This window comes from Myotis myotis, unplaced genomic scaffold, assembly GCF_014108235.1.
Source record: "Myotis myotis isolate mMyoMyo1 unplaced genomic scaffold, mMyoMyo1.p scaffold_m19_p_1, whole genome shotgun sequence".
Taxonomy (NCBI): Eukaryota; Metazoa; Chordata; class Mammalia; order Chiroptera; family Vespertilionidae; genus Myotis; species Myotis myotis.
This window is the reverse complement of record NW_023416313.1, coordinates 147,726,252-147,751,747: the sequence shown is the minus strand read 5'-3', so window position 1 is coordinate 147,751,747 and position 25,496 is coordinate 147,726,252. Positions and strand designations below refer to the sequence as shown.

The window sequence follows — 25,496 nt, the reverse complement described above, 5'->3', positions numbered from 1 at the left end:
AAATTCATTTTGGAAGAAACAGGTGTCCCAGGACACTTTTAACCCCTGTGGCCTCAGAGGTGGGGTAGGTGGAGGGTGGCTTCAGCTTTGGCACTGAAATTCTGTTTCTCAGAGTCTAGAATTGGCTCACCCTCCTGGTGCCTTTGTTTCCTCCACTTCGGAAATGTCCCCCTCTGGCCCCTTATCTGGTTGACTGAGCAGAGCTGGGACTCATGGCTCTGCTGCCTCAGGGAGACACCTCACTTCTCAGGGCCTCAGTTTCCTCCTCCATGGATGTGGGAAACCTTGGCTGCCACAGCTCGGACACAGGGCAGGGCTGCTTTCCGAGCTCAGGACAGAAAGGACAGGGCTCCGTCAGAGTCTGGCAACCAGCTTTATTACAGGTTAGCATGATCGAGGTCCTGAAGGCAGCATTACTCCTCATCGTGCAGTTTTTGCTGAAAAAGAAATAAAAGGTCTGAGGGGGCAATTGGCAAAAGGGAGGAAGGATGTCGGGAGGGCTCTCTAGAGCTTTCCTGGGCCTAAAGGAGATGCCCTTAGAGGGAGAGGTTTAGGCCTCAGGGACCTTGGGATTCCATTTAGGGGTCTTTGTGGTTTAGGACCTCCTAAATGGAACCCCGAAGGGCTGGGGTTCTAGAGAGGCTCCAGTCTGTAGGGGTGTTCTGAGCAGGAGGGGGATTCTCAGGAGTGGGTGCTATGGGACTCTCAGGCTATCCAAATATAGGGTAAGACGTACCCCTTCAGAAGGGTGCTAATGTTGGAGGGAAGCTGCTGTGGGGGTGACTAGCTAGGCCTGGGGTAGGGGACCCACCTTGGTGCCGATGTCACGGCTCTTGGCCCGCAGCTTGTTGACCTGGGACTCGGCGATGTCCGCTCGCTCCTCTGCCTCATCCAGTTCATGCTGCACCTTGCGGAACTTGGACAGGTTGGTGTTGGCCTGCTCCTCCTGCAGGGGTTCAGGGGGTGGGAGGATGAGGTGAGAGGGGGTAGGTAGGTGCGTCTTCCCAGCTTCCTGGTCTGGGGACTCCCTGGTTCCTGGCTCGTCTCAGTGCTCTCACCCCTCACCCATGTTCCTGCAACAGCCTTGCCAAGGGCGTCCTACTCCTTCCTGGCTTGGCATCTGATAGACACTCCCTGACCTGGGTTTACTGCACAGGTGTGCTCAGCAACACCTCACATCCACGCCTGTTTGCCCACCCACATGTCTTCCTCACTGCACTATGCCTGGTCAGTTTCTCTTCCAGGCTCAATTTCACTGCCACCTTCCAGTCTTTTAGCACTGTCTGATCCCCTGACCTACAGTAACAGCTACTCTGCCTTCTCTTGGGCTTATTAGTATATGAATTATAAGTGGCTTGTGAGCAAATCCTGGATCAAATAAGCATTGCTTTTGTTAACTCAGAGTGCCTGACACAACTGTGAGCATATTGGACACATGTAACAAATGTTTGAAAGTTAAAGTGAATAGCAAACTCATTGTCCAGGCCCCAAGCTGGGGTGGACACTCGGTGCTTCAAACACACAGGAGGTGTGTTCATTAGAGTGGAGAAACCCATGAACTTACTGCCTCCTCGGCCTGGCGCTTGTAGGCCTTGACCTTCAGCTGCAGCTTGTCCACCAGGTCCTGTAGCCGGAGCAGGTTCTTCTTGTCCTCTTCAGTCTGGGGGTGGATGGGTGGGAGTTTTGGGGGAGAAGCAAGTACAATCATCTTCCCCTCCCTCACCATTCCACTCTTCTCCACATGCCTTAGCTGACCCTCCCTCAAATGGGCCAGATTAAAGAGGTGATGGTAAGAGTCCATCTTTGATGCTACTTGTAGGTCAAAGGGCCAAGGCAAAGCCCTTAGTCCATATTTAAAAAGCAATGAGAGTTGCCACCTTAAAACTGGAAGGGGGGGAGGGGCTCAGAACCAAATGGAATTCCATGATCTAATAATACGGAGACATTGGGCTGTTCCAGCTCCAACTTATCAATTCCACCATAGATGCTCTTGGCCAATGGTCCTAGGATGACCAGAAATGAATAATGATGAATGCAGAAAGAGAGGGCATTATAGTCTATACCATTCCAATCTATCATAATCCAATATGCTAATAGACTGTACTGGGCCAAATTTGGGGCACCAGGATCACTGACTCCAGTGTCACTTGATCAATCCCATCTCTACATCATTGTATATGTTAGGCTGGCATTTCCTAGGCTGACATTATGTCCACAAATATGTCCACAGTTCTACATCGGCATCTCTTTCCTGTGCCTCATACCCAGCTGTCATATGGACCAATGCTCCTTTCTCTGTGTTTCATTACCAGGCACACTGTGAAAATAAGGAGTCAAAGGTAAAAGCTCTGAGGGACGCAGATGGAGGTCTTAGGACATTTTGTGATCTGTCTTTTCTAAGGTCTTCTTCCCATTGTCCTAGAAGTTCCATGGAAGATCTGAGTCTTTTCCCATCTCTGACTTTTATCCCTAAACTGCCACACAATGTCCCTCCCAATTAGGCCAGTAGAAGGTGGAAAGATTACTTGGACTATTCGGAGCCTTCATGGTAGACCTTCAGATTATTAAAAAATCTGGGAAAATTCTGGTTAAAAGTGCTTTCAGAAAGTAGAAGTAGATTTTCCTGCATTCACTGGAAAAACTCATGGACTTAAACCAAACTGACTTGAGTATGTGAAAGAAAGGTAACCCAAAGACACCTTCTCAAGGAGCAGGTGCCAGGAGGACCAGGTGGCATTTCCTGAATGGTAGTTTGGCTTGGAGTCTGTGGGGGCCAGGAGGTGGGGCTAGGGTAGCCCTTGACTTCTGATGGCCCGGCCCCAGAGCAGCCACCAGTCGCACCTGGTAGGTGAGCTCCTTGATGCGCCGCTCACTCTTCCTCATGCCCTTGACTGACTCCACATTGCGCTTCTGCTCGGCCTCCAGCTCATTCTCCAGCTCCTTCACCCGGGCCTCCAACTTCTGCAGCTGCTTCTTGCCGCCCTTGAGGGCGATCTGCTCAGCCTCGTCCAGCCGGTGCTGCAGGTCCTTAATGGTCTGTTCCATGTTCTTCTTCATGCGTTCCAGGTGGGCGCTGGTGTCCTGCTCCTTCTTCAGCTCCTCTGCCATCATGGCGGCCTGTGGACAGGAGAGAGGTGTCAAAGAACCGGGGCCCAGGTCTCTTCTCCTTAAAGCAGCCGTGGGCAAACTACGGCCCACGGGCCGGATCCGGCCTGTTTGAAATGGATAAAACTAAAAAAAAAAAAAAAAAAAAAAAAAAAAAAGACCGTACCCTTTTATGTAATGATGTTTACTTTGAATTTATATTAGTTCACACAAACACTCCATCCATGCTTTTGTTCCGGCCCTCCGGTCCAGTTTAAGAACCCATTGTGGCCCTCGAGTCAAAAAGTTTGCCCACCCCTGCCCTAAAGGATCACCTCTTTCCCATCCTGGCGTTTGCTCCCTGAGGTCCTCAAACCCATGAAACTGCAGAGTCACCTTGTCCTTACAGCCAGTGGCCTGGCCTGGACCCAGAGCCCTTGTTCATGTCTGTCTATAGGGGAGGCTGGAAGGTGCGGGGGCACTCACATCCGTGATGGCCTTTTTGGCCTTCTCCTCAGCGTTCCTGCACTCCTGCACCGCCTCCTCCACTTCTGACTGGAGTTGGGTCAGATCCGACTCCATCTTCTTCTTCTGGTTGATGAGGCTGGTGTTCTAGATATGGGCAGAGAAAATTATCGAGTGTAGACTTTATTGTCTGATTCTATACCTTTATCCAGAGAGAATTAAAACCGGTCATGTGTTACAAACATGTCTTTCTTTTAGTATATTCCTTTTATTTCTCACACACTTTCCCTTTTCTTATGAGAATAGATATGCTCTAGATTTTATATCTAAAGTTATCAGCTCTGAAGAACAACTTAAAGCAACAAAGAGTCTGCATTTCTACTCCTGATCTCTTTAGTAACATGTCTATGCAAGAGCATGAAAATATTCCTAGGAAAATGGGAATAACTTTTTACCAGGACAATATACTGGAAATGATTACAGTTACAGAAAGAATGATGTAGGGTAAGGAAGAGAGGACCAGGTCAGCGCATGATGTCATTCCCACACACACTAAATTATGGAACAAGCTCTACCAGGCACCGAAATAAGATGGGCACAGAAAGTCATTCCAGAGTGTAGAAGTGTGTATAGGACTTCAGAAAAATGCTGTTCTGTTGAGGATTTGGTTTGCAAGTAGATGCTGTTGTGCTCCTTTAAATTCTCAAAGTTCCATCTTTACAGAGCAAGATGAAGGTGCCTTCTAGATCAAGGATATCAAATAGCAGCATGTATAACTCCCAGATTTGTGACTTTGGCAGGCATCACCAACCAGTTAGGACACTCTTAGCTTTTACATCTAGACCCCCTTCCCAGGTATTAGTTCCACAGCCATGACTAACAGATGAGAGTTGGCTCAAGAGATAATTTGCAATCCTGGTTGGACATGCTTACTCAGAACCTATGGTCAGAGCGTCTATGTCCCAGGCTCTGCCACTCAGCAGGTTTTCCCGTGTTGGCCCCTGATCTCACCTGGGAGTGCAGCAGCTGCACCCGCTCGCTGGTCTCGATCAGCTCCTGCTCGGCCAGCTTCCGAGACCTCTCTGTCTGCTCCACCACAGCCCGCAGCTCCTCCAGTTCGGCCTGCAGCAGGGTGTTGCGCCGCTCCACGATGGCGATGTTCTCCTTCAGGTCATCGTTGACCCGGACCGAGTCATCTAGCTGGATCTGGGTGTCCTGTGGGGGAAAGGGTAATGTGAGGAAGCCTCCCATTCAGGGTCTGATGTGCCCGGTCCCAGATTCACGATCTCTTTCCAAGTGGAGGGCAAAGGGGCACCTTTCCTCATCTAGTCTCTAGGCCAGTGATGGCGAACCTTTTGAGCTTGGCGTGTTAGCATTTTGAAAAACCCTAACTTAATTCTGGTGCCGTGTCACATATAGAAATTTTTTGATATTGGCAACCATAGTAAAACAAAGACTTATATTTTTTATATTTATTTTATATATTTAAATGCCATTTAACAAAGAAAAATCAACCAAAAAAATGAGTTCGCGTGTCATAGGTTTGCCATCACTGCTCTAGGCCTAGAGACTGGGCTGGTCCAGGACATGCTTAGGGTCAGTCCTCCTCCCTCAAGCCTCTAAGTCCAGGAGGTAGGGGACCTCCACCTTCTCATATTTGTTAGCCCAAGACCCTTTTCTCTATCCTTCACCATCCCTCTGGGCTCACTCCCCTTGTGAAAGCCCCAACTTCTGTTACCTTTAGATGAGCTTGGGCAATCTTCAGGTGCTTCTGCGCCTCTGAGGCTATCCTGTTAGCCTGGCTGAGCTGGATTTCCATCTCATTGAGGTCGCCCTCCATCTTCTTCTTCACACGCAAGGCCTCGTTGCGGCTGCGCGTCTCCGCGTCCAGGGAGCTCTGCAGCGAGTCCACCGTTCGCTGGTGGTTGCGCTTGGCCTGCTCCATCTCCTCGTCCTTCTCAGCCAGCTTCCGCTCGATGTCTGCCTTGATCTGGTTGAACTCCAGCTGTGCCCGGAGGATCTTACCCTCCTCGTGCTCCAGGGAGGCCTAGTAGGGGGGTGGGGAGAGAGGGTCAGAGGCAGAGAATCTGGACATGGGGTGGGGTAGGGAGCAAGGTTGATAGGATTTGGGTGTCAGCCAGGACTATGGCCTGGAGAGGAGAGCTGGGAAGAGACGAGGAGGTGAGATCCGCCTTCCGGGCCACCTGGTGCTCTGGGGGAGGAGGTGCAGGATGCCCTGGGCTTCCTTTGCCAAGGAAAGGGTTTGAACCTCACAATTGCCAATACTACCTCTCCCCCTCCCCGCCCCCGCCACCTCAGCACCAATACCACTGCATGGACCTGATTTATCTAAAATATCATAGAAAAAGGAGGGAGTTTTATAACCGCAAACTCAAAACTTTACCTTTGTTTCCTAAGCCCCTCACCCTGGTGAAAAAAGAAGTCCCAAAACTCAGGGCTATACCTAGGTTCTTAAAAAGGAACAGTAACGATAGCTAATATATATCAAGTGCTTAAATGTGTCATCTCATTTAATTTTCATAATAATCATGCATAAATCTTATGAGGTATGTATAATTAATTTCATTTTACAGATGAGAAACTGAGTTACAGAGATGTTAAGGAACTTGCCCCGTGACAGAGTGGAGGTCCTGAAACCAAGTTTCAAACTCAGGTCTGGTTGACTCTAGAGCCCATCATGGCACCCACTGTTTGAGGAGCTATTATGATGGCCAGGCTTCAACTTTATAAACCTGGTGCGAAACCAAACCTATGGCTTATGATCAGACTGTGATGTTTCCTTTGTGCAGGCCTTGGCTTTGGAGGTGGTCATGGGTAGTGATAGATGACCTTGGACTAAGAATAAGAGGCTAATAGTTTTGTCTTGGGTGAGGAAGAATTAAGGAGTCAGAAAGAGTCGGGTTGGGGGAAGCAGGCAGGGGTGCAGGCGGAAGCAAGCTCTCACCTCGGCCTCCTCCAGGGCCGACTGCAACTCTAGCTTCTCCACCTCCAGCTGCTTGCGGACCTTCTCCAGCTCATGCACATTCTTTCCTCCTTCTCCCAGCTGCTCAGTCAGGTCAGAGATCTCCTCTGGGGGTTAGAGAACCAGAAATCTCAAAGCCTGTGTTCTCTCTGACCCTCAGTGGCCCTCCTTGCCTCCTCCCCTCCCTGGCCTCATGCCCCAGCGCACCCTGAAGGTTCTTGTTTTCCCTCTTGAAGGTCTCCAGGTGCTCCAGGGACTCCTCATAGGCGTTCTTGAGCTTGAAGAGCTCTGTGCTGAGAGAGCGAGCCTCCTTCTGTGAGGACTCCAGCTCTGACTGCGACTCCTCATACTTCTGCTTCCATTCAGCCAGGATCTGCAGGGACAGAGTCAGACTCACTGTGCAGCCCTCTGCCCCACCTTCAGGGGCTGCCCAGGCCCCTTGCCTGGCCTCAGCCTCTTCCCTGCCTCCAAGGAGTTTGCTCCTGGCCTCATACTGATGCTGGTGTACCCCTGCTCTGCCCCCTGGCTGTGGCCCCCACCAGGACCCACCTTGTCAAAGTTCCTCTGCTTCTTGTCCAGGGCCGCAGCAGCTGCATTGGAGCGCTCCACATCCACCATCAGGTCCTCGATCTCGTTCTGCAGCCGGTGCTTGGTCTTCTCCAGGGATGAGCACTTGGCATTGACGGCCTCCACAGCCTCCTCAGCGTCCTGTAGTCGCTGGGCCAGCTTCTTCCTGCCAGGTTGGTTGGGTGTGTGTGTGTGACTCTACCCAGGAATAGTGGGGCCTTGGGACTGACACCTGAGGAGGACCCACTCCCCCCCCTCCCACAGCTCCTTGGGACCATGAGCAGCCCCTTTAGGCCCTGGGACCCCAGCCTTGAGGAAGCAAGGCTACAGGTGCCTAGAACAGTTTTCTCCCCCATGCAGCACCATCTGGGTGGCAGCCCCGCCCGCCACCCCCCGCCGTCCCATGCCAGGCTGATCGATGGTAGCTCCTCTGACCAACAAGCTTTTTGCTCGTCTTATACGTGAGAATCAGGTATAACCCGGGCCAAAAGCTCGCCTGTCATAGGAAGTGAGTCAGTGCCAGTCGGGGTTCACTCAGAGTGCAGGATCCAAGCACCTCTATTTTCCACCACATTTCTCACACCCTCTTCTCTCTTCTACCTCAAATCTCCTTCCCATTCCCACTTTGCCTGTCCCACCCCATGTGCTCTGGCTTCTTCCTCTCTTAGATTCAATGTGGAGGCTGCCTGGGACTCACTTGGCCTCCTCGAGCTCCTCGGTCCGCTGGATGGCGTCTGTCTCATACTTGGTCCTCCACTGGGCCACCTCCGAGTTGGCCTTGGACAGGACGCGCTGCAGCTCTGCCTTGGCCTCTGTCTCCTCCTCATACTGCTCCCGGAGCAGGTCGCAGTCGTGCCGGGCTGACTGCAGTGCATGGGCCAGGGCGTTCTTCGCCTGGGAGGTGAACACCAGGAGGTGGACTCAGCTTTCAGGAAGGTGAAAGGGAATCCCCCCCCGCCCCTTCTCCAAATCCTTTACATATCTACAAACTTCAACTAAGCCCAGCCACATTCAGGGTGTAGAATCTCAACATCCTGGGGTGGCTTCCCAGTTTTCCCACCCTACCCCTTTACAAATAAGAAAAGAGGCATTTGATGATATAAGTGTGGCTGAGCTGAAGAGTAAAAGAACCTAGACTGGAGGTCTTCCCACACAGGGGCCTCTCTTCAGTCTCCATTTCTTGTGTTGATGCCACCTGTCCTCCTGCCCTCTCAGCTGGGCCTCACCTTGCCCTCCTCCTCCAGCTGCCTCTTGAGGTCCTCCATTTGCTGGGTGTAGGATAGCTTCCCTCGGGTCAGCTGGGAGATCAGCGCTTCCTTTTCTTCCAGTTGCCGGGACAGCTCACCTGGAGGTGGGAATATGGGTTTGTGAGCCATAAAAAAGGGCACCTGATGGCTTATTCTGAGGCAGGCACAGGGCTGGTTAGGAACACCCACCATTCTCAGTCTGTAGCTTGGCTTGCTGGGTGGTGAAATCGTTGAGGGAGCGTTGGGCTTCTTCTAGCTTAGTGCGGTACTCGTTGGCCTGGTCCTCCAATGTCCGAGACACCTTCTCCAGGTTTGCCTTCAGACAGTAAAGAGACAGGGGAGTTGGGATGTGGGAGGGGCTGGAGTTGTCAGGGAGTAGGGGCTGGGTGGTCCAGAGGAAGGAAGGGAGGGCCAAGGTGGGGAGAGCACAGAGGGCAGGGGGATGAAATGGGCGGTGCTGGAGGGGCACAATCGGAAGCGGGTACATGAGTTAAAGAAGAGAAGAATGATGAGAAGACGAAGATATGGGTGGAGGGCAAAGGAGGTGCAAAGGAGAGAGAGCCCAAAGGGTGATGGAGGAGTGATGACTAGAGAGATGGCAGATAGAGAAGGTGGAAGGAAGGTGCAAGCTGTGAGGGTGAGGAGGGCGAGGAGAGGCTAAGCATAGGCCCACCTTGGCCTTGATGATCTGCTCCATGTTGGAGGTGACATCGTCCAGCTCCAGCTTGAACTCGCTCTTCTCTTTCTCCAGCTTCTGCTTCACACGCTGCAGATTGTCAATCTGCTCGCCCAGCTCGGCCACACTGTCAGCGTGCTTCTTGCGCAGGGCTGCCGCCGTGGCCTCGTGCTGCAGCGTGGCCTCCTCCAGGTCCCGCCTCATCTTCTGGAACTCAGCCTCACGCTTCTTGTTCATCTCAATCTGCACAGCTGTGGCCCCGCCAGCCTCTTCCAGCCGCTCACTGATCTCCTCCAGCTCCCGGGACAGGTCTGAGCGCAGCTTCTCCACCTTGGCCCTGGCAGTACGTTCAGCCTCCAGCTCCTCCTCCAGCTCCTCGATGCGTGCCTGGGCCCAGACACAAAGGGCTCAGCCCCACTTCCTGGAGCCCTCCATGGGAGCCCCCTCCCCCAGCTCTAGAAGACTCTGACCCAAGCACTCAGGTCCTGCAGAGCAGTGGTTCGCTAGGGGTCAGTCAGCAATGTCTGGAGAGATTTTTGACTGTCATGACTGGGGAAGGAGATTGCTACTAGCATCTAGGGGGCGGAAGTCAGGGATGCTGTGAAACATCCTATATTGCATAGGTCATCAATAGGAATTTGGTTGAAGCCAAAACTTCAAGGCCCCTCCCAGGGGCATCCAGACCCAGTCTGAGAATCTGCCTAAATCCTGAGAATATGTGTTCGGAAGGGGATCTCTGGATCTCATGAGATCTCACATTCCATAGATTCCACAGATGCACTAGGCTCTGCTCTCCTGAACATAAGCAGGAAAGCAGGTGCTTATATTTTACAAATATTTGCAACAATATGCCTCACAACAATCAAAAGCTTTTGCTATCTTCCAAGTTGACCACAAAGTCCAGTCAACCATATTTCTCTCTGCAAGGCTGCTTTTTTATGCCCAGGGCTGGGCTCCAGTTTTATTGTTCCCTTTCAGGCCAGCTGAGTGTCCTCCTCTACCTCTACCTCATTTTTCTGGCCTTAGTCTTGGCTTTGAGTAAATGGGAATAATCTTTCATCTACCATTTTGACCTGACTAGCCAGGAGCAAAGGGGAGGATTGGTGAGGTGCCTTCATCTGTGGTTATGGACAGTCCTAATGGAATGTGCATGGGTGGGTCCTGGGAGCAGGAGAGAGAAGACCACCACGCCTCTGCTCCCAGGATGGAGAAGGTGGGGCTGTGTGCAAGAGCTTGGACAGGAAGGAGGAGCCACAGCCTGTTGCCAAGACCTGATGAAGATAACAGTAGTATTTTTCTAGGTCCATGAGTCAAAGAAGTTTCCCAAACCCACGGCAGGAAGACCTGAGGATGTCCTGATTTTCTGGCTAAAACCCAGCAGAGGCACCCAAGAAGGCAGGAGGGCAAATTATCACTGATGGCAGGCCAGCCTCTGAGCAGCCCCCAGAGGAGTGGGATTGTGTTCATGTGTCACTTGCAGCCTGGGCCATGGGCCCCAAATGCTGAGGAAAGACCAGCTATTTCCAGTAGCTTCCATCTGACCAGGAAATGAGAGCTAAGGCCCTGCCCCAGTAGCTGAGTGCCTGTTGCCCATGGGGCTACTATGTCCAGAGCAAGCCAGGCAGCTTCTGCAGTTATAAAACAGGAATGAGAGTATCTGCTGCTTTGTTTCCCGGGCTCTGACAAACCAGGACTAAAGGCACATCGAAATTCAGGGTGCATTAAAGGTAAGAGAGACTGGCTATTAATTTATCTCCTGCAGAGGGATGAGAAGGCCATAGGGAAAAAACAAGAAGCCGGCCTTGCTAGTTGGCTGGCTGACTTCTAGTTGACAGAGTGGTTTCCATGTATACTTTTCCCTCTGGGTCTCTATAAGCCAGGGGTTATTAGTCCTATTTGACTGAAAGAGACTGTGGCTCTGAGTGGAAGTGACTTGCTCAGGGTTGTAGGAGTTCACCCCATATCATGGGTACTCTATGGGAATGCAGCCTGGGCTAGTGGCTGTGGTCAGTACCCAGGAAGAATATGAATAGAGCAGCTTATGGGAAGGTGGGTGCTCCATGAAAGCACTTCTCATTCCCATGCAGGGGAGAAGTACCCACCCCTCCCCCCAAAAAGGGTTAGAGGAGAATCGAACCCTAGTTTTTTCCCCAGAGCAGAAAACCCATCAGGCAGAGCATACTTCAGAAAGAGAAGCCCTTTTTTATAGGTATGATTCCTCCCACTCTATCTCCACACACAAAATAGTCTTGCTGCAATAACACATTACTGTTCTAATGGGAGAAGGCTGGTGTTTCCAAGTGCCTGTAAATCAGAACTGGTGGGACCTTTGGAGTGGCCTGGAGTTATAGATATGTCTACAACCCTGAGCATCTCTAAGGCTATAGCTGCCTCAGGGCTGTTGAGCATCCCATGCTTGCACTGGGGAGAACTTTACCTGGTTTTCCTTCAGTTTCTTCTGCAGCTGAAGGGCCAGTGCCTGCTCATCCTCAATCTTACTGTTCTGCTGACTAATGTCAAACTCCTTCCTGGAGGAGAAGCAGGGTGACAGGTGGTCTTCCTTTCTCTATGCCCACTCTCTTTTCTCTTGCATCAACATACCAGCACCAGCTGCCCACCCCCCACCCCCTCCAAGAGGGTGAAGGAGAGAGTGCTGTGAATTACATCCCATTTCCACTGTGCCCAAAGCAACCTGGCCAGTCGGAGTACAGCACCCTGCAGCTCTAACGCTCTGGCCAGACACCTCCACTAGCCCCTCCTGGCCACTGTAGGCTCCTACTTCTTGAGCTTTTCTTCCAGCTGCAGCTTGTCATTCTCCAGGTCCATGATGCTCTCTTGGGTCAGCTTCAGGTCACCCTCCAGCTTCCGCTTTGCTCGTTCCAGGTCCATGCGCACTTTCTTCTCCTGCTCCAGGGATCCCTCCAGCTGATGGAGAAAAGAAAACAAACAGGGTGTAGATAACCTGAGATCCACAGTGCTCTCCTCTAAACTCAAAGTCCCGTGGATTGGAAGTCAAATCCAGCAGAGCAATTCCTGCAAGCACAAAGGATTCAGAGACCCGGACTAGGGAGGAACTACAGAGAACAAAAAGGCCCCAGGTGTAAAGAAGTTAGTCCTACGGATCAGGAACTTTTTGGCCACTGGTGTTGCCTACAAAATCCTGACCTGAGAAAGATTGAGCATAGTTTTTATTACTCACATCATCCACCTGTTGCTCCAGCTTGACCTTAGACTTGGTCAGTGTGTTGACCTTGTCCTCTTCAGCCTGAAGGTCATCCAGGGCCTGCTGGTGGGCCTCTTGCAGAGCTTTTTTCTCCTTGGTCAGTTTGGAGATGATTTCATCCAGCCCAGCCATCTCCTCTGTCAGGTTCTTCACCTGTCAACCAAGAACCCCATCCCTTTTAGGGTCAAAAGTCACCAGCTTGGAGACATCTATGGAGATCTCCAATGGCAAGGACCACATTGCTGTCAGGATCCCCTGAGTGGCCTGGTGTTGGTTAGGTCAGTGTGGTCTTTGAATCCTGAGGAGAACTGGGCTGGCACCAGAGGGAGCTGCCCTCACCTTGTTCTCTGTTGCGTGCTTCTCTTTCTCCACCTTGGCCAATGTCAGCTCCAGGTCATCAATGTCCTTCTTGAGCTCAGAGCATTCGTCTTCCAGCTTACGCTTCTTGGCAGTGAGCTCAGCATTCATCTCTTCCTCGTCCTCCATCCTCTCAGTCATCTCCTTCACCTTGGCCTCCAGCTGGATCTTGTTCTTGATCAGCTGGTCACAGCGCTCCTCTGCATCATTGAGGTTGTCTTGTTCCTGGAAGAAGAGGACAGAGAGAAGAGCTGGTGATTAAAGACAGTAGAGATCCAGGGTCTTGGTCCCTGACGATGAGATGGGCTATAATCTAGGGGAGGGAGAAGAGAGGTGAAGAGATAATCATGTGGTCTCACCGCCTGCACTTGGAGCTGTAGGTCGTTCTTCTCCTGCAGCAGGGACACCATCTTCTCCTCCAGCTCCTTGCGGCGAGCATCAGACTTCTCCAGCGCTTCTTTGATGCGTCCAAACTCCTCCTTCATGTTGGCCATCTCCTTCTCTGTCTCTGCACTCTTCAGCAGAGGCTTGATCTTAAAGTACAGTTTCATCCAGGGCCAGTTCTTGACCCCCATGAAGGCCCGAATGTTCCACTGGATTACCAGAAGGGCATCCCTGGCAAAGAAGCATAGAGGAAAGAAGGGGCGCTATGAAAGAGCATTCCCAAACTGTATTTGGCTCCCAGTCCATCTAAGAAAGTTGGTAGGCACCTTTGGGCAGAAACCTTTCTTGTAGCCTTGATAAATACCCCCACCTAAACATTACTACACCGGACATGGAGTTGTTCAATAAACATTTATTAACTGATAAAACAAAGACAATGGTAGTTTATATTTTTTCCTACTGGGGCCTTAGTAATAATGAAAGCTACTGCTTATAGAGTGTTTACTATGTTTAGTGTTATAAAAAACTCAAATATGTTAAAAATTATATTTTACACTAGAGGCCCAATGCACGAAATTTGTGCAAGGGCTCAGCTCTTGCAGCCCTGGCTGCCTTGGCCTTTGCAGCCCCAGCTGCCTCACAGCCCCATGGCCCTGCTCACTGGCCATTCTGGAAGGTGGTTCTGCCATGTGGTCTAATCAGCATATTAGCTCTTTATTATATAGGATATAGGGATATCTATAATTTATGTTATGAAACATGCAACAAAATGACTACCTATGAACCTATCACCCAAACAAGAACTAGAGCATTGCCACAGTGACTCCACCTGTGTGCTCCTTCCCTGCCTCTTTCCTGATCCCTCCACTAGCCACTACCCTGAATCTTGTGGTTTTCTTTTCTTAGCTTTTAAAAAATATTTTAACTATATATGTATGTATCTTTAAATAATATGCCACTATTTTATTATTTCTGAGCTTTATGAAAATTGTATCACACTATAAGTATCTTTCTGTGACATGCTTTTGTCTACTCAACAATATGCTTTTAAGGTTTGAACATATTGCACCATGTAATTGTAGTTCCCCTTTTCGTTGCTGTATAATATTTCACCAAATGACTATACTATTTACCCATTTCTTTGTGGATAGAAAATTGAGCTGTTTCCAGATCTTTGCTATTTTTACCAATGCTGTGATGAAGATTCTTTTGTTGTCTTGTACACATGCAGGAGTTTCTCTGTGGGCATACACTCAGGAGTGGAATTGAAAGGTATACAATCGTTCAAAGATGATAAATTGTTTTCCAAAGAGGTTGCACTAATTTACACATCTGTAAGCGGTGAATCACACATTTCTTGATTTTTATAAATCTAGTGTATTTAAATGGTATCTCATGAGTCTCTAACTAGCATTTTCCTATGAAAAAAAACTTTAAAAAAACTCCAAAATGAGCTCTGGCCAGTCTTCTCAGTGGTTAGAGTGCCAGCTTGAGCACCCAGGGGTCATGGGTTTAATCTCCTGACTTGCTGACCAGGGTGCATGTGGGAGGCAAGCATTGATATTTCTCTCTCACACCTCTCTCTCTCTCTCTCTCTCTCTCTCTCTCTCTCTCTCTCTCTCTCTCTCTCCCCCTCCCTCCTCCATTCCACTCTCTCTAAAAAAAATCAATGGAAAAAATATCCTCGGGTGAGGGTTAACAAAAAAGATTTCAAAATGAGGTCCTGAGTGGTAAAGTCATTTGCCCAGACCAGATAATAAGTGATAGAGTCAGGATTTGAACTCAGGTCTTCCGACCCAAGCCAATCAGAACTACTTGTCTGCCTCTTACATCTCTGGGAACGTCTCTCCTTTCCCTTGTGCCTCACCTGCGCTCCACGATCTTCTTGAACTCAGTGCGCATGAGTTGCCCCCGGGCCTGGGCTTGAATTCGGGTGATGATGCGGCTCAGCCTCTCATCTCGCATCTCCTCCAGCAGCCCCAGCAGCCCCGCCTTGAAGAACACCTGCGGACAAGGGGGAGAGCCAAGGGAGTCGAAGCTTCAGAGAAGGGTATCCAGGATGGAGGAAGAGGGGTGGGAGATGCTGGCTGAGCTCCCAGGGGACCCATTACCTGCTCATTCTAGACCTGGGAGTGAAATGTGGAAGACAAGAGAGAAAGGAAACCTGGCTTCAGGATACCAGGAATCAGGGGTCTGCCTTCCAAACTCCCAGCTGCTCTGCTCAACATGGCTGCAAGCCCTGCAAGTCCACCCTGTGGAGCGCTACACTCACCTTGGTGTGGCCGAACTTGTACTGGTTGTGGTCAATGTCCAGGGAACCTAGCAGCTTCTCTGCCCCTTTTCTGCTGTCAATGAACTGCCCTTCAGGGATGGCCGCTGGGTTCAGGATGCGGTACCTGGGAGGGAGATGCCCGAAGTCACCCACGTTCTGCACTGGGCAGCTCTTCCCACAGAATTTGGGGCCATCTGCAGACTCCATTCCCCACAAAGGCCACCTGGGCTCCCCCTGTTCCCTGTACCCACCTCTGCCGGAAGTCCCCGTAGAGGATGCGGTTGGGGAAGCCCTTCCTGCAGATGCGGATGCCCTCCAGCACGCCATTGCAGCGCAGCTGGTGCATGACCAGGGGGTTGTCCATCACCCCTGCAGCAGTGGAGAGAAGAGAGGGGTCAGCCTCAGGGCAAATGAGCCAAGTGCCTTTCCCAGACTAGACTCTTCCACATGGCTCACCTGGAGCCTTCCGTTCATTGGGGATGATGCACCGCACGAAGTGAGGGTGGGTGGTCTTCAGGTTGGTCATCAGCTTGTTCAGATTCTCCTGGGGGTGGGTGAGAGGAGGGAGTCAGGGGCCACAGGAACCACCCCTTTGGTCTCTGAGCCTTGGGCCCCAGGCAGCCTGCCACCAGAACCCTCAAAAAGGATAAGGAGTTGACACATCATTTATGACGAGTTAAAGCTTGTGTAGAATTTACATGCCAAAATGATCAATCAGCTTGTGCTTCTTTCTTCCCCAAACTTAGAGCATCAGGTTAGGGTGGTGCACCCAAGGCTCTGGGCTGGGCCTGCCCACCACAGGTCTCTGGGGCCTCCTTACCCTGTGGACGGCTGACACTGTCTGAAAGGAGGAGCCCTTTTTCTTGCCTCCTTTGCTTTTACTGCTCTCCGCTAAAAAGAAGAGAAGGAATGATGACCAAGAGCTTTAAATAGAGGAGCCCTCAGGCAGGGGCAGGACTGCCTCACTAGCTGTGTGACTTCTTATGTCCAAGTCTCAGTTCCTTGGTGAGGAGGACAGTAACTGCCTCTAAAGGTGTGAAGATTAGGTAAGATCAGCATCTAAGCTTGTCGCCAGCGCTTGCCACATAGCAGGTGCTGAAATAGTATCAGCTCTCTTCTCCCACCCTCTTCTAACCCTACCCTTCATGCTTACATCTTCCCACTTTCTACTTTTCTTCTGGTATTTCATCCTCCTCATTTCAGTCCACACCCTTCCTCTTCCTTTTCTGACCTGGAGGCTCATTTGTTCAGTGATCCTCTCAGAGTTTACTGAAACATCCTGCGGGCACACTCTAATGCTGGGCTTGGTTAAATTATGTGTGCTACGCTCACTGACACCAGGTGCTCACAGTCTTGAGATGACACACGACACATACACTGATATCCACAACACAAAGTGGAACATGCCTTTTTCACAGAAGGGGTACAGGTGGACTACTGTGGGACCTTCTGGCCCACAACCCATGACTCACAGGCTCCTTCCCACCTTTAGGGTCATGAACTTTGAAATAGTGGGACCCTGGTACCTTGTACCTCCACAAGTGCTCTGGCCCAGTGCAGAGGCTGCCCTTACCAGCATCAGCGGCTGCATATGAAGAGAAGAGTGTGGCCAGGAGCTTGAGGGAGGACTTCTGGTACAAGGCCACCACCGTCTCATTCAGTGGGTCTTTGTTCTTCTCCAGCCAGCCCTGGATGTTGTAGTCCACAGTGCCAGCATAGTGGACCAGGGAGAAGTGGGCTTCCTGCTTCCCCTTGACATTGCGAGGCTTCTGGAAGTTGTTGGATTTGCCCAGGTGGTTGTCGTACAATTTGGCCTTGAAGGTCGTGTCTGTGGCCTTGGGGAACATGCACTCCTCCTCCAGGATGGACATGATGCCCATGGGCTGAGTGCATGGTGGGGAGGTAGAGAGAGCATCATGAGCACATACCAGGCTTCCAGAGTCCCACACCCTGACAGAGCATCAGCCCAGTATAGCTGGCAGGCCACAGAGAGCCTGCTGCTATCTTTTGTCCTCACATAGGAAGCAAATGTTCTTGGAATTAACCTAAATTCAATTATATTCCAATCTGGCGTATATAACCTCTTTCTGCCCCAGAATACCCAATGAAGAACCATGTACCCCCAATCATCCTGCCAGGCCCCCAAGGTCTCCCAGCACAGCTCTGCCTTCCTGGACGGCTCCCACCCAGAGGACAGTGAAGGCAGGGACAGATATATGTCAGAGCCGCCAGTCTGCGGCGCTGGCAAGACCCCTATCTATAGGACAGGTAAGAATTCTGCAAGGGATGGTTAGAGGGATCCAGGATCTGCACAACATCCTGCTCTTCTGAAAGCATGGTAGTTCTTGACTTTTCTTGGGGCAAGAATCCTATTGAAAATTTGATGAAGCAAAGACTACCTCCCCAGGAAAATGTGTGTATATACACACACAGAGACACACACACACACACACACACACACACACACACACACACACACACACTCTTTTCCATGAAGTTTCAGGGAATTTTGAGGCCTTTGGAAGAGCAGTACCCTAGATAACCACCCAAAGCCTGTGGGAAGCTTTCCTGAAGGACAGTGGCTGGGCTGGATGAGGGTCAGTCCCTCTGGACTCTGGTTTGTACCAGCAAAGCCCAAGGGCACCATGAGGGCAAGTCATCCCTGGGAGCCTTCCACCAGCTTCATGCTTGTCTCCTGAGTCTTTAGGTAAGAGGGGCTGAAGACGGGCTTTTCTCAGTGAACGGGAAGAGAATGGGATGTCAATTTCTCTAGTTTCAGCCTATGATCTTTCTATGAGTGACACTTTCCATGGAGTGTCAGAAGGGCCAGGAGTCCTCATTCACTACATCCCCCTCTTAAGACACAGATGTGACCACTGTGAGGACAAGGTCCTGGGAACAGAAGGAAGGGGCTTGTCCTGTATATGCCTGTGACCCCATAGTGGGTGGAAGCTGGGCCTGGAGAGAGGCTTGGGATTCTGGGGACTCTAGTTTCTTGGTTGTAGAAGGGATGAGGCTGTCTGGGATGGTGGGGGAAGGGAACACAGTCAATGGGCTGAGGCAGCACCTTCTCAATGAGGTCGATGCAGGCCTGCAGGTCCATGCCAAAGTCAATGAACTCCCACTCGATGCCCTCCTTCTTATACTCCTCCTGCTCCAGCACGAACATGTGGTGGTTGAAGAACTGCTGCAGCTTCTCATTGGTGAAGTTGATGCAGAGCTGTTCGAAGCTGTTGAACTGCAGGGGGGTTGAGGGCAGAGGTGGGTCAGGTAGGCAGGTGTGTGAGTGGCCAGTAGGCTCAGTCCAGGGTCGAGTCCAGCCCAGTGAGGGGTGTGGCTGGTCCCCTCCCCTGTCAGGGCACGGAGGGAGTACCCTCTGAAGATAGGACTCTGACTGCCTCTGTCACTGCTGAACCCCACTTGCCTTTCCAGTGTCTGGCTTATGACTCATGTGCCAATGAGTGCATTATTGTTCCCCCTACTCCCAGGGCTCCCCCCACTCACATCGAAGATCTCAAAGCCGGCGATGTCCAGGACTCCAATGAAGTACTGGCGCGGCTGCTTGGTCTCCAGGGTGGCGTTGATCCGTACCACCATCCAGTTGAACATCTTCTCGTACACTGACTTGGCCAGTGCCCCAATGGAGTAGTACACCTGCTGCACGCTCTGCCCTTTGGTGACATACTCATTGCCCACTTTCACCCGAGGGTGGCACAGCCCCTTGAGCAGGTCGGCTGAGTTCAGCCCCATGAGGTAGGCGGACTTGTCGGCATCTGGTGGAAAAGAAAAGGAGTAAGCAAGCGCTTTCAACAGATCCTCTTTCCCTGCCCCAGGGCCAGAGTCTTTCTGAAGCATTAGGTCCAACTCCAGTATGTGCCTGAGTCAGCCTGAAGCCCAGGCCCCTCCATTCACCCAGGGCCTACCACAATGCCTCCATCTTTATGTCTGCTGGGTGTCTCTGGTCCAGGCCCTTCACTAGCACTGCGTTACCATGTCCCCAAGCTCACTGCACCTCCTCACCTCTCCAGGGCAGGGATGAGAGATGTGCTCTGCTCCCTGCCTCCTTTGTTCCCATCCCAGGATTGGCCCAGCATTGGGTATGCTCTACTTAATCCAATGTTGACCAACTTGACTGACTGGCAAATTAAGTTCCTAACAGTATGTTGAACAACTCCCTCCCCTCCCCCAACTCCCAGCTCTCTAAATGTCCATCCAACACATCACCTCTATTTAGAGGGAATCTGTTTGGTTTAATTTCAAGCATTTTGTGATAACTGGTGCCATGGCTATCATGGCACCCAGGCTTGGCATTTTCATCTGGACAGACACAGAGAAGGGGTCCTCAAAGGTAGGGCAAGAGGAATATTCTCAGGTGTCTGTCTATCACTGTTCACACCTTCACACCTCCTTCTCAAAGAATTCTTGCAACATCCCCGGAGGGAGCTGGAAAGGACTGCCCTCCATTTCACTGAGGAAGAAACTGGGGCCCAGAGAGGTAGGTGACACATCAATGCCCTGGGCTCTGTCTGAACTCCTGGCCTGTGCCTCCTAACCAACATGGCACAGAACCTGTGAAAGGCTCACCTAAGGGGTGGGCACCCCCACATGCACACTGCATCAATGATGGGGATCTGCAGAGCTCAGGGGCTATGTTTTCCTGGCTACTGGTGAGATGTAAGCACAGGAAGAAAAATCCCTGACTCATTTCTGGTTGGTACTGCTGGGGTTAAGAGGATGGGGGGGGGGGGGCTCCCTGTCTTCCCATCATTCCCATGTCCCTCTCCCTCCTCAGCCCTCACCACACCCATCTACACCACAAGCCTAGGTCCTCTTTGGGGACAGTGAGTGGCCAGAGGCTTGGCTAGGCTCCACCAGAGGAGAAAGCCTGGAGGCAGGGCTGCATAGGGAGGAGTGGGGGCAGAGCCTGCCCCTTGGAAAAGGCTCTCCCTCTGGCTACCTGTTTGTCAGACTTCTGGTTTCCTCCCACTTTCTCTATTGTTGTCAAACTAGCTCCTTAAGAATTGTTAAAAGGTACCACTTTTGGACGCAGTGTGGGAAGCCCTGCTCTCAGAAGACTGTCTCCTCTTGACAGGTGACACCCAGCTCCTCAGGCCTTTCCAGTGCCAGCCCTCCTGCCCTCGAACCTTCGGTGCCATCAGGCTCTGCCTGCTCCTCCCGCTGCTTCTGCTTGAACTTCATGTTTCCGTAGTGCATGATGGCTCCGGTCAGCTTGTAGACACCGGATTTCTCCTCAGCAGTGAAGCCCAGCACGTCAAAGGCGCTCTGAACAGACCAAGAGAGGCAAAAAGGTGGTTGGAGTGGGTGGTTCAGGAGCCCTCTGGAGCCCTCACACCCCCTCCTCACTCACATCTGTGGCCAGGAGCTCCTCAGAGTCATCAATGGAAGCCACAGACACCTCTCCCTGAGACACGAAGGCGTAGTCATAGGGGTTGTTGGTGACCAGCAGCATGTCTGTCCAGGCAAGGGGCAGGGCAGGAAGATGTGGGAGAATGGAAGAGAGGCCCGGGAGCAGTTAGCAAGGACCATGGAGAGACTTCAAAAGAAATGAAAAATAGGTGGGGGTGAAGGGGACATAGGAAGGGAGGACAGTGGGGAAATGACACTTATAAGGAGAGGCAAATGAAGAGGAGAATGAGAAAGCCAACAAGGAGTAGGAGAAAATTTGACAAGGAAAGGGTGGAAAAGGAGGCAAGAGGAGATGCAGGCAGACCCAAAGAGGGGCAGAAAGAGAAAGCCACTGAGCAGATGGAAGGAGGAGGGAGGTGATTGGGGTGGCAGGCAGGGTGAGGAGATGGAGGGCACCTGCCCTGCTTGGGGAGGACAGTGGGGCAGCAGGGGCATGGGGCCAGGCTCACCCAGCAACTCTGGCTTCTTGTTGGACAGGATCTGGTAGAAGATGTGGTAGTTCCTCTCAGACTTGAGCTGGCAGATCACTCGGGACTTCTCTAGGAGATCTGAAGTGAGGAGAGGAGAGGGAGGTGGGTAAGGAAGGGGAGAGTCAATCAGCAACAGGGTGGAGATCAGGCTCCGACAGTAAGATGAAGTGGGTCAGGAGAAAGCCACAGTTTGAGGAACAAAGGACTAAACTAAAGCCAAGAGGCAGATGTAGACAAAGACAGAAGATGGAGGGGAAATGATGAAACAGGGCCACCAGCAGGGGAAAAAGGCAGAGGAGGATCGGGAGAGGTGGGCAGGGCCGCCTGCATACTCACAAGTCTCTATGTCTGCAGAAGCCAACTTTCCAGTGGCTCCAAAGTGGATCCTGATGAATTTCCCCTGGGGGCAGATGGGACAAAGAGTGAGGGACTGGCCAGAGGAGACAGAATGGAGATCTTGGACCTCCATTACTTACTAACGTGTAGTAATCTTTTCAGTGACTATTACAACCTCTTTCAATGATGAAGGGACTAGGGTTCAGACAGGTGTGGAACTTGCTGGGCAAGTGTAAAGCTGGAGGATTGGCTCCAATGTCTATGCCTTTTCCACTCAAATGTGGAAAAGTTCTGGAAACAGAAATAAGGAAAATGTAGAATGTGACCAAATCTACTCCATTTCTTGGCTATGGAACAGCTGTGGTGACTCCAGGTCTCTTTTCTTGAGTTCCCAGAACCCAGGGACCCAGGCTAAATCAGAAAGGTTAAGAGAGAGAGAGAGAGAGAGAGAGAGAGAGAGAGAGAGAGAGAGAGAGAGAGAGATAACCCACTTATTGATATCCCAAAGTCAAACAAAGGACAATCAACTGCATGTGGTTAGTGTTGGTAAAACAGCACCCCCATTTTTAATCCTCACCCGAGGATATGTTTCCATTGATTTTTAGAAAAAGAGGGAGGAAGAGAGAGAGAGAGAGAGAGAGAGAGAGAGAGAGAGAGAGAGAGAGAGAGAGAGAGAGAGAGACATCAATTGGTTGCCTCCTGTATACCACCCAACCAGGGATTGAACCTGAAACTTAGGTATGTAACCTGACCTGGAATCGAACCTGCGGCCTTTTTGATGTATGGGATGACACTCCAACTAACTGAGCCACCCGGCCAGGGCTGGCAGCCCCTTTTTTGTCAAGGCCAGATGAGGCAGTGATCAAGGGCACTCACGAATCGGGAGGAGTTGTCATTCCGTACAGTCTTGGCGTTGCCGAAGGCCTCCAGGGCAGGGTTGGCCTGGATGATCTGGTCTTCCAGTGTGCCCTGCAGAGGAAGCAGAACTTGGGAGCTCACCTTCTGTCCACCTTTAGGTGCTGGTGTAGAGGGCAGGGGGCTGCTCCGGTCCTGGTGAATGGAGCTGGGGCTGGGTGCAGTGCTGGGGAATCTGCAGCTCCAAAGGGCCATATCTGTACCCAGAGTGTGTGTCTTTTGCCAGGAAAATCTTGAGCACTTCCACCAGTGCTCCCCAGCGCAAGGCTCAGGGTCACCAGGGTCAGTCTGCCCAGACCCCTTCTACCAAGCCTGTGGTCCATCTGTACCTTGTTTGCATTGGCACTGTCCTTCTTGCCACGGTCACTTATGGCTGCAATGCTGGCAAAATACTGGATGACACGTTTCGTGTTCACAGTCTTCCCTGCCCCGGATTCTCCGCTGGAGGCAACAGGGACCCATCAGAACCTAGGAGTCTCACTGATCTCCGTTTGGATCTTAGCACTGCCCCCTCCTCCCTCAGAGTCCTGGCCATCTGACCTTCACCACCGGGAGAATTTGTCCATCATCATTGATCACTCTAGCACTTCTCTGAGAGCCCAGCACCCCACACTCCTTGCAATCACAACCTTAAACCATTCCTTAGGAATCAGCCTGGGTCCCTCAAGCCCCTCTGTGTGTGGATGGTGCTCACTCACGTGATGAGAATGGACTGGTTCTCCCGATCTGGAAGAGAAAAGAGGATAGGCAGTGGGGTCAGGGCTGAGGGCCCAGGTCCATGACTGAGGGGGCACAGGGCAGGGCCACAGAGCTCACCTGTCAGCATGTACTGATAGGCATTGTCTGAGATGGAGAAGATGTGGGGCGGTGCCTCACTCCTCTTCTTGCCCCTGTAGGCAGCCACCACCTCCGCATTGTACACCGGCAGCCACTTGTAGGGGTTGACGGTGACACAAAAGAGGCCTGAGTAGGTCTAGAGCAGGAGACAGACAGGCATGAGAGGCTGCAAGGGAGAATCCAGGATGGGCAGTGGTGGCAGGCAGGAGATTCCCTGGTCACCCAGCTGGCTCTTGTCTTCCTGCAGCTGACCAAGGGCAGGAAGGGAATGGGGGGAGGGGGCGCGCTGGGCCCCTTGGGAGAGTGTTGACCTTTTCCCCTTGGCTATGTTGCCCTGCCCTACTTTGCTCTTAGTCCAGGATGGGCTTCCTGCCATGTTCAGAATGCACTCACGTAGATCATCCAGGCCGCGTAGCGCTCCTTGAGGTTGAAGAGCACGGCGGGCTCGTGCAGGAAGGTCAGCATGGCCATGTCCTCGATCTTGTCGAACTTGGGCGGGTTCTGCTGCATCACCTGGTCCTCCTTCACTGTCACTGTCTAAGGAGGGAGCATGGGCAGTAGGACAGAATGAGTACACCTCCCAGTCTGTAGTCACCAGCCTCACCAACTGACCTCTCAGAACACCGGCCACAATCTGGCCTCTCTCTCACAGCTCTCCTCTGGCCAGTGCCCGGGCCCTACCCCAGAGCTTCTCAGAAAACTTGCTCACTCACTGTCTCCCCCACCCTAGAGACCATCCTAGAGTCCCTGTGTCTTGTCAGTACCCCAGACCTTGTGCCTATAACTATAACTATTCAGTCCCCATCTAGGGGCAAATCTGGAGAGGTTGCCACCTCTGCTGTCTGTACACATGCCTCATTGTGAATTCAAGGCAGTGCTTGAGGCAAACTTTCACCTCTACTGGAAAGACATCTCACCCAACTACCCTATCTCCACACTGGCCACTGTCACTGTGGTTTGATTGGCATTGGTGAGTTTGCCATGCTCTGATGTCATTAGATCCTGTGGGCAGGTATTCCAGCATTTGTTACAGTGGAGGAAACTGTGGCTTGAATAATTAAATGATGTGCTGGTAGGGTGGCTGGTTAGTGGCAGAGCTGGGGTAAGAGTCAAAGCCCCCAGTGTGTTGCGGTCCATTATTTCACACCTCGATGGAACGCACCATTTAACCAGTGTGTCTGCAAGGCACATGGTTCTGAGCTGCTGCTGGTGACCAGTGGCAATTCTCAGGGCTGGTGTGAGGGACCAGGGACCCAGGGCTTCTGAGTGCCGGTCACCAGTCCCAGGACTGAGCATTCAGCTAAAGAGTTCCTGCTCTTTGTGTTCACCTGGGTCTGTGAGTTTGCTCTTGGTTTGGGTGAGGGGAATTTAGGAGAGTTTATGGAGGAAACTGAGGCACAGGGGAGAGGGATACAAGGGAACTTCGTTTGATGTGACTATACCCTCTATCAAGGAGACTCCTCTGAGGAGGAAAGCAACTGAGGTTTCCAGCATCCTCTCTGGCAATGCTGAGATGGTGCCTGGTTACGCCTGGCTCGTCAAGGGGGCATGTCCTGCAACCCTGATGGCTTTGGCTCTTCTCCAGGACCCATCAGCTCCCACTGCTACTGGCTTCACCCCTGCACCTCCGCCAAAACCTTTCTTCCCCTTCCCCTGGCCCCATGCTTCACACACCTTGCCGTTCTCGGTCTCAGCAGTGACCTTGCCACCTTCCCTGGATATGATCTTGGCCTTGACAAACTCTTCCTTATCGTCAGGCACAAAGCACTGAGTGCGGATGTCAAAGGGCCGGGTCTGGGCCTCCAGACGCTCCTTATCTGACTTGCGGAGGTACTGGGCCGCTGCCCCATATTCCTCCATCTGGGCATCATCCATCTTGTTGCTTCTCTGTGGCTGAGATAGGAGGGCCCAGGCCTCAGTGAGTGGCACTGCCCTCTGTACCCCCAATCCCTGCCCCACCTTCTCACCACCTGGGTCCTACCACTCTGCCCCCACCCTTCCTTTGAGAAGCACCTGGCTTGGGTCCAGCCCTCCCCACTCAAGTTCTGTTTCCCTTGCCCTCTGAAGTGACACTGAAGAAGAATCCCTGTGAGGGTCTGCAGGGGTGAAATTGGCTGGAGCTTGCTAAGGGGATGTGCTAAGCAGCTTGGAGGAGTGACAGTGAGCCCCTGGTCTAGCAACCTGATTCCCGGGAGAAAATCGGCTGGTTCTCACCTGGTTATCACCTCACAAAGAATTCTGAGGAGTCTGGAC

General features: G+C 51.8%; 1 protein-coding gene across 1 annotated transcript; it reads right to left on the bottom strand.

Annotated features, from left to right (window-relative positions):
- Positions 1-354: 354 nt before the first annotated feature.
- On the bottom strand, positions 355-25,496 carry LOC118679048 (myosin-6). The gene is made up of 38 exons (XM_036355347.1): positions 25,458-25,496; positions 24,918-25,136; positions 23,637-23,780; positions 23,223-23,379; positions 23,105-23,132; positions 22,736-22,847; positions 22,368-22,460; positions 21,492-21,555; positions 21,135-21,233; positions 20,627-20,730; positions 20,403-20,541; positions 18,763-19,031; positions 18,326-18,496; positions 16,832-17,141; positions 16,079-16,149; positions 15,715-15,802; positions 15,510-15,627; positions 15,259-15,382; positions 14,854-14,990; positions 12,962-13,217; positions 12,585-12,827; positions 12,222-12,398; positions 11,802-11,947; positions 11,460-11,550; positions 9,020-9,409; positions 8,536-8,662; positions 8,326-8,444; positions 7,797-7,993; positions 7,082-7,265; positions 6,740-6,905; positions 6,515-6,639; positions 5,288-5,596; positions 4,561-4,764; positions 3,571-3,696; positions 2,842-3,117; positions 1,565-1,660; positions 812-946; positions 355-437 (listed from the first exon to the last, which is right to left on the bottom strand). The coding sequence occupies exons 2-38, from the start codon at positions 25,116-25,118 to the stop codon at positions 414-416; spliced, it is 5,820 nt and encodes a 1,939-aa protein (XP_036211240.1). The 5' UTR covers positions 25,119-25,136; positions 25,458-25,496; the 3' UTR covers positions 355-413.